Source organism: Lolium rigidum, unplaced genomic scaffold (assembly GCF_022539505.1).
Source record: "Lolium rigidum isolate FL_2022 unplaced genomic scaffold, APGP_CSIRO_Lrig_0.1 contig_23317_1, whole genome shotgun sequence".
NCBI classification, from domain to species: domain Eukaryota; kingdom Viridiplantae; phylum Streptophyta; class Magnoliopsida; order Poales; family Poaceae; genus Lolium; species Lolium rigidum.
Window position 1 is genome coordinate 245,352 of NW_025900006.1, and position 8,041 is coordinate 253,392.

Genomic DNA, 8,041 nt, shown 5'->3' on the forward strand with positions numbered 1-8,041 from the left:
TCGATTTGGCGCCGTTTGGAGGATACTTTAGGGGACGCGGCTGGAGACGCTCTTACACGCTTCACGGGTCCACCCATCCAGGGCCATCAGAGAATGTTCGCGGAATGCATAGATCATCATATCATACGGTCCTGGTTGGCTTAACACAAGACAAGCCAGATGTAGTTTTATCTTATAAAAGGAGGCAAAAGCTTTGCCCCATTCATTAATTAAGAAGAAGGTGCCGAGTTTTTAGGAGAAAACCGGGCGAAAACCATAACAACATGACCAAGCCCACATTCACATTCACACAACGATTCCTCGGTACAAAAACGCAAAAGCATTCTCCTGCAAACTCAGTCTCGGTACAGCCGGTAGGTGAAGCCAAATCAAAACAGATACTTGGAGATGTAGTACTTGGAGGAGGTTGTAGTAGTAGCAGCAGCAGCCTTGTTGCTGGAAACAATAGCCTTTGAGTTGGAGCTGGTCTTGGGATTGGAGACAGCGGTGTTCCTGTCTCCCAGCCAGTGCTGCATGTGCACCCCGATGGCGTCGAGGTACAGGGCGCTCCGGCCGTGGAAGCCTACCACCTTCCCCTTCGTCGTAGCGGAGGTGAAGTACGTCCCGACCTCGTCACCGAACGGCCCGTACTTGCCCCGGCTGCTGACGACGGTGATCGATCTCAGCACCCTTGGCCCTTCCCCGGCGCAGGCGTTGTAGTAGCCGTAGATGCAGGTCAGCACCTCGTGTGGGTAGTCCAGCTTAATCTGCATAAGCTTTCGGTCAAAGGATTAATATTTTACAGCTTCAGCTGGATAAGTGATGGGTAATTGGTGAAGCTTGATGTGGACTTGACAAGTGAAAAGTTCAGTTTAGCTCTGCTCTGCTCTGCTCTACTCTACTTACCCTGTGTGTGATCTGACCACCGTCGCCGTGCCTGGTAGACCAGATGGACTGCCCGCTCCTGTCGTACTCGATCTGTATGGACCCGATGAACTCGTTCCTCGTGATGTAGATTTGCTTCACCCCAGTGTAGACGCCATCGTCCCATGGCTTCCCTCCCTCCCCTCCCCATGGCCCCGGCCCTATCGGTATCGGTTCTTTCACCACGCCATATGTAACCTGCAACATCGTCAGTCCAGAATTTCAGACACACAGTTCTTGCCTCAGTCCACTAGTTCCCACAGAAAGGGATCGGCGTTAGCGTTACCTCGTCTCCGATATCCCTCGTCGGCAATGCGAGCGCGGTTTGCCGCGACGGGCTCGTGTCGTCAGCGGCTTTCTGCGGCAGCACCTTCCCTTCCAGAACATGAACCCCGATGCTGTCAATGTACCATCCACCCCTGCCATGAAACCCCACGATCCTTCCGTCGGTCAGGCAGCTGGAGAAGAATGTGCCATGCTCGTCCCCAAACGGTCCATGGCTCTTCTTCGTCGTGTGGAAGGTGATAGACTTGATCACCGTCGGGCCCATGATCATCGTCGGGCCGAAGTACCCGGTGACGTGCGTCAGGATCTCCGTTGGAAAATCGAATACGATCTGCCAAAACTCACCAAGCCTCAAACTGACTCTCTTAAACTGAAGCTGAACAAACCGTGTTACCTTTTCAGGTCTCGCCGCCCCGCTGGTGCCGCGCTTGTCGCCCCATATCGCCTGCCCGTTCCGGTCGTAGAGGACCTTCATGGAGGATATCCCCAGCCCTCGCGTTATGGTGATCTGCCTGACGCCGGTGTATATGCCGTCGTCGAATATGGTGCCGCCGGTGCCACCCCACGGACCGAACCTCTCCGGCGTGCTTATGGTCATGGTTCCGTTGTCCGAGATAAAGCTAGGAAATGAGACCATCTGCAGGGCAAGATATATTGTAAGTAACCTGGATGGTTAATCACAGATTCACAGTTACCACTAATTAGTACAGACTACAAGATTACAGGTTGAGTTTGCCTTGACCACCTTGTTGGAGAGAGTTGAGATCTGTGATGGGTTTCGATTCTGTTCCTTCGCGAGAACCATGTCATACCCGGCATTGCCGTCAGCGTACCGATGGCCGTTCCTGTCGACGGATCTCGTTATGCTTCGGAGCGCCGACGGGGCACTGGAAGGATTTGGGTTCTTCCCGTTTGAGCCTCCGAAGCTCTGTTGACAACTTGGACAGCTTAACGTTTTGGTCAAAAGAACACAAATAGTAGTAATTGGATGCTATACTAGAGATGCATCAAATAAGCACCACTCTACTATTAGTGAACGAAAACTGTATGCAATCAGGCGACTGGATGTTCAATACTAATAGTAAATCATTTTGATCTCATAAATCGCAAGCAAGTAGTCAAACTGTCCGAACTGTATGTAATCAGACGATGAATGTTAATACGATGGCAAGCCAATTAAACAAGCCACTATCTGCCTGAACAATTCTGGAAGAACATTTCTGAAGAATTCGAGGATGCCACTGTCTACTGAGTACTCGAGCCTTTTCCCATCAAATTATACAACAAAAGAACCTTGATTGTCCTCTATCTTTCTAGACGTACAAGCATCAGGTAAATGTGCAGAAACCCACAGGTAGTGGATAAACAAAAGCGGAAGAGTTGCGGTACCATGTTCTGTTGCCCAGACAAACAGAGCCCTCACGCGGAGAAACAGAGGTCAAGCCGACCAACAGTGATGAGCTTTCTAGGTTGACAAGAAGCACTGGCATGTCCAGCTACATTTTTATAGAACATCACCAGCCGCAGCTGTAGATACCCAAGAAGGGCCCGGGGAGAACTCGATTCGCTGACCATAGTGATGTGATCTAATTGCCGTATCCCGTTCACCAGGGGCCGAAAAGGGAACGATTTATCGGCTGGCTTTGCGTGATTCCTCCTCGCGTTTCACGGTGGAAAACTAAAGAAGCCACCACTCCTGGTGGCTGGTGCCCCTGCTTTAGCTCGATTCTCAATGAGAATGTTGTATTGTATCGGTGCATCCCTTTCTATCTACTTCTTCATGGCCGACTTCTTTACCTGCGCACTGGAACGATGGACGCAACAGAATGCAGCATCCGTCTCTTTCAAGTGGAAGAATTAAGTATGGAAAGAACAGTCCGTCAGCCCAGATGAACTGGCGGGCATCAGATCCCATCCAAATCTTCTTCCAGTCACGTCAAACAATGTGTAAATATCAGGCAAAACAGTACTGTGCACAACAATTTGGCTCGAGCTAAAAAAATCTCTCAACGATCATACACAACTTCCCGGTATGTACATCTTACATCTAAGGGAAAACACGAGAATAAAAATCATAATCATACAACATCCCTCTTCAATGGTACAACGGGTCTCGCTGCACAAGGCAGTTCTATCAGATATGTGCAATCTCGCTGTTCTATTTAATGGAAAACTGTGTAAATTTCTCGGAGTTGTTTCCGCACTCTCAAGGGCACCATGGGTCCAAAGGACTTTCCGCTTCTCAAGGTCGATTGGTTGCACCTTACTTGTTCAGAAAGGCCTTCAAAGAAAACGGTGTGTAAGAATCCTGCTCCAAGAGTTTCAAATGTCATGCGTGCATCGTAGTCAATTGAAGTGGATATTATTTGTGAAAATATATCAAATGTGTTAACAAAATTAAACCAGGTTAGTAATAATTGATAGTGCCTACCCTAACTTGCTTGGGAAAAAGGCTTTGATGTTGTTGTTGTTGTTGTTGTTGTTGTAATAATTGATAGTGAGAGAAACAAACGCATGATTAGTTACCTTGCCAACTTCCTGCTGCAAGTATTGTCTAACCACAGTAGATTGCTGTATCACTCTCTCCAATGATGAATATGCTGGTAGATTAGCATTTGCTGTCATTCATCAAGAGAAAAGGATCACAATCAGATCATATGAAGCTATGACACCAGTAACTAAGGAGAGTATCTTACAACATACCGAGAATAGCCCGATTCAAGCTATCTGCAACATTCTGCCTGTACTCTGGGCTTAGTAGATGGAACATGGGTGACTTCTCAGGCTCTTCGTAAGCTAGAAGGGCCAAAAAATCCTGCATAATAAAACAAGGATTTCCATAGTTCTCCATCCATAACATAGTTAAGACACACCAGTCATCACTACATCCCCATATCTGCCATGCTAAAAAATGTTATATGTATTTGATTGGTTGAATGGTGCTTCTCTACTTCAACAATATTCAGCCCATGTTCTGTTGATTAAATCTAGCGCCCAATAATGGCGATGATATTAATGGGCCACTACTTCATAGTCAGAGCCATGATTAATACTGATTCAGGGCAAATATCGTTCAATTGGATCTGATGTATTTGTTAAACATAATAAAAACAGATGATAGTCTAGCAAACTCAATTAAAGCAATCGATATCATTCAGAATACAGAAGACTACAAAACTGGCCAGATTTGAGGTGGCATGGTACCAGTACTGTTTGTTTTGGTATATCCTTCCGTACCAGCGCATTCATATCTCATGCATCCGTTAATCCAAATTACTCTACTGTATATACTGAAAACGACATTTGTCGTTTAAGAAAAATGTACCTCTAATTTCTCAACATACTTGGGAATTTTTCCAAATGGTGTCAACATTTTCTTACCAAACTCAACTGCTTCTGTGCTGTCAGTCAAAAAAATCCAGAATCAAACCATGTAACCCAACTTCCACCGTCCAAAAATAAACTTTGTTAGTTACCATTTTCTGGAACGAACTAGCTCAACGAAGTGCAGACTTAAAATATCAAAATGCAAATCCTTATCATTCTCTAGCAAGTTGGGCACCAATTCATCTGTAAGTTTTATGGCCTTCACAGCATCCCCTTCCAACACCGAATTTAAAATTGCTGAATAAAAAACAGAATACAGCGTTAGGATTGGGGCGCAAATAACCATGCATGGAGACAAATGGGAATTAAAATGGTTGTTCTTTGAAACTGGCATACTATATATTGTCACGAACTCGTGATACATAAGTTCAGATACATTAAAGATATATTTGAACCACAAAGTTTTCATAGGTTAAGACTGAGAGTGCACAATATAACTTCATTTGTAATGGCATGCAACAAAAATCACATCCAACCACTAGTCACGTAGACTCCGTAGTATAAATGGCAGTGAACAACAATGGCATCTGTATTGGCTACATGTCAATATCCCATTGGTTAAATGAAGAGCAGTTCCATACTTGCATTGACCAGTTGATCTAGCAAGAGCATTTCACTTAACTGAGTTAGTATTTTTAGTACATATCTTTTCTTATATATGAAAAAAGGCTAGAGTTATGGAAGTTATGCAGACAGCGGGTAGTAGTGAGGAGTAGTTGTGAGTGTGTATGTGTGTGTAGGCGGGCGGTGAAACCGCGTGTATCAACTATAACATCTTTGCTAAACCTTAATGGAAAAACAGGCAACAGTTGTAGCCGGTTCTTGAAAAAAAAGGCATCTTTCATGATCTTTAATTAATACAAAAATTGGAATGAAAAGGTTACGAAAGTGGAAAAGTAGTGGCAAAGTGGATCATTTGTAAACCATAAGTCCAGAACGGACAGGAAATTTACAGAAATAAAGAGAAGTTATTACGTGTGCAATTTATTTAATAAGTAAAAGAAATACACATCCCTGGACAATGCTAATGCAAGATTAAGTATTGAGTATTGACCCACAAATAAATACCTTTACGCTTATCCACATCTACAGTATAATCAATAGGTAACTTTAACCCAGTGCTGGATAGGAAGGTCTCTGCTGTCTCCTTATAACAGTTGTGCATAAGATAAGACAGCACTATGTCGCGAACATCGTTATCACTGACAGACTGCAGTTGGAAGAAATTCCATTGTCAATAGTATTACTATTACTAAATATAAGATGACGGCATAACTATTAACATCAAAATTTTAGAAAGAAAAAAAAATCGAATGCTGGAAGACAAATACTACTGCAAACTCACTTCAACGAAAATAGCTGCATTTATTATCCATGCAAACAGCGAGATACTAACAGTGCTCTCTTAACTAGTAGTTTCTGAATTCCTATTTATCATGCATATGATATTAATGAAGTACATACCCCCTAGAAGTTAAAAGATATAAGCAAGTCCAAGAAGAAAATGATCTTCAAAATAACTGTTGATACCGCTGGCATGTTTTATCATCTGTGAAATTACAGATGGCAACCATACATGTTGGAAACAGGGTAAGGACTCAGGACAGATTCTTTCACAGAACCATTACCAGTTGAGATACAGGCCCACGGTTTTAGGGAGGATGCAGGCTAGTGGCAAAGGAGGGAAGTGGTAATGAGATGATGTGATTCGACCAAGTAATCGTTGCATTGCAGTAGATTGGTGGTAGACCGGCGGCAAACACAGGACAGAAATGGTTGGGTTGCACTGCCGCACCAACATCAACAAAGGTTTAGGGTCTGTTTGGATTGCAGCCAGCAACTGCCAAACCAATATTTTGGCGTTGACTCGGGATGCGGGCATTAGTTTGGTTGGAAGCCAAGATTACATCTCCCTTCCAATTATTTGGTCATGCATTCACTTTTTCTCCCGTGGCTTGGCAAGACCACGGCGGCGAAATCGTCCGCCAAATAATTGGCATGCCCACGATTTGGCAGGGCGCGCATGGTCATAATCCAAACAGACCCTTAATTTCTGGCCAATAATAGGATCCACGTATAATAAATTGATGGCACGTAGATTCATGGATTCTAGGAAAAGATCAAGTATACATTTTCTACTGACCGGATAGTGTGCGCAGTAGTACTTACGTTTTGATCATACGGGAACTACTACTTGCAGAGTTACAGTACTTCAATGTCTACTTCAAAAAACACAAGTGGTTCAAATGTTTCCACTCTGCAGTTCTGTACTCAACTTGTTGAATGCCAAAACTGGATTTCATGACGCATTACCCGAAAAAAATGAGTCACTGAACACTAAGAAAACTTCCGAGCATGCCACTTATCACCATGATGCAGAGTGCCTCATTAATGAGTGATGTTTCACGTACGACAAATTTGTCCGATCTTTGTATGATGCAAAACAGGGTCCGTTGATTGCAAACCTACGGAGCATCCTCACGGCCCGTCGTTGGTTCGTACCAAGATCGGATGGGCTTTTGTCGTACGCCAAGTAATTTCTCTCATCAATTCCGTTAGATTGCAGGATACCTTATCTACACAGTTCCAATATCTTTTCACTGGAAAGCCACGCAGTTGACAAAGTCCCACCTAGACTTTTAGCATTACAAGCCACCTTAATCTGGAAGTACCAATCTCTTGTTTTTTTCCTAGTACAACAACCTCATCTAGATAGTTCCAATCTTCTTTCCTCTCTAAAAGACCTAGCACGAGCAGATCATCCAGTCCGCGCACTCCAATAATCACAGAAACCCACACAAAAATATCTAATAGCCCAACACGAAGCAATGAGTAGTTGAGTACTCCGCGAATTCGCGCACGAACGGGGGGAAATTCACAGGAGCCATTAATGGAAGCACCAATCCCATCCATCTACTTCGTCCCCCACCTCCTCCTAGACGGATTCGCTAACCAAACCAACACCAGCAACAAAGCTACACAAGTGGCGGGGGGTATGAGCGTACGTACTACGTTCTCGTAGAGGCGGGGATCCAGGTCCATCATGGCGGAGGAGAGGAGGTCGGCGCCGGATGCGAGGAGGAGGGCGGCTGACGCTGCCTGCCGCTGGGGGAGCCGGAGATTCCCCAAGAGAGGATTTTTATTTTATTTTTCTTTGTTTCCCCCTCCTTTTGTCTGGATTCTTTTCCAGGTTTACGGCCCGCGCTGACGGCACATGATAGGACTGCTGACAGTTTTTACTTCTTGGAAAACAAGATCGACTTTTTTTTTGGATTCCAAAATTTGACACGTGGCGGCGAACCTTTTTTTTTTGTCAAGAAACAAAATTTGTCGAGCCCTTGAGATGTGAAATCGGACGGATCTGATTATGTCCTTCGCACCGACCAGAGTTCTTATGTCGTCGTGGCGAACGAGCAGATGCCATGGGATGGCTTAAGTTGGGGCCGAATGGGCGCAAGAGGATTCG

The 8,041-nt window shown here is 44.6% G+C and overlaps 2 protein-coding genes across 3 annotated transcripts; both read right to left on the reverse strand.

Annotated features, from left to right (window-relative positions):
- Window positions 1–300: 300 nt before the first annotated feature.
- On the reverse strand, window positions 301–2,702 carry LOC124680628 (jacalin-related lectin 3-like). Its single transcript, XM_047215697.1, has 6 exons — window positions 2,578–2,702; window positions 1,934–2,116; window positions 1,583–1,825; window positions 1,190–1,519; window positions 886–1,101; window positions 301–746 (listed from the first exon to the last, which is right to left on the reverse strand). The coding sequence occupies exons 1-6, from the start codon at window positions 2,578–2,580 to the stop codon at window positions 369–371; spliced, it is 1,353 nt and encodes a 450-aa protein (XP_047071653.1). The 5' UTR covers window positions 2,581–2,702; the 3' UTR covers window positions 301–368.
- A 468-nt stretch (window positions 2,703–3,170) lies between these two features.
- LOC124680631 (glucose-induced degradation protein 8 homolog) lies at window positions 3,171–7,724 on the reverse strand. 2 transcript variants are annotated; one of them, XM_047215700.1, is made up of 7 exons: window positions 7,585–7,724; window positions 5,644–5,785; window positions 4,665–4,812; window positions 4,514–4,589; window positions 3,892–4,003; window positions 3,715–3,806; window positions 3,171–3,469 (listed from the first exon to the last, which is right to left on the reverse strand). In XM_047215700.1, the coding sequence occupies exons 1-7, from the start codon at window positions 7,618–7,620 to the stop codon at window positions 3,452–3,454; spliced, it is 624 nt and encodes a 207-aa protein (XP_047071656.1). In that variant the 5' UTR covers window positions 7,621–7,724; the 3' UTR covers window positions 3,171–3,451. The 2 variants fall into 2 exon arrangements, with proteins under 2 accessions (XP_047071656.1, XP_047071655.1); XM_047215699.1 differs by having other exon boundaries at window positions 3,171–3,496; window positions 7,585–7,723.
- Window positions 7,725–8,041: the final 317 nt, after the last annotated feature.

Excerpts from the sequence above, each read along its gene's own strand:
- LOC124680631 (XM_047215699.1), bottom strand. The coding sequence starts at position 7,620 with ATGATGGACCTGGATCCCCGCCTCTACGAGAACGTA. Across the intron at positions 4,004-4,513 it reads AGTATGTTGAGAAATTAGAG|GATTTTTTGGCCCTTCTAGC; the intron begins GTACATTTTTCT and ends TTTATTATGCAG. Across the intron at positions 3,807-3,891 it reads CTTGAATCGGGCTATTCTCG|CAAATGCTAATCTACCAGCA; the intron begins GTATGTTGTAAG and ends GATGAATGACAG.
- LOC124680628 (XM_047215697.1), bottom strand. Across the intron at positions 1,520-1,582 it reads GGGCGGCGAGACCTGAAAAG|ATCGTATTCGATTTTCCAAC; the intron begins GTAACACGGTTT and ends GAGTTTTGGCAG. Across the intron at positions 1,102-1,189 it reads CGAGGGATATCGGAGACGAG|GTTACATATGGCGTGGTGAA; the intron begins GTAACGCTAACG and ends ACGATGTTGCAG.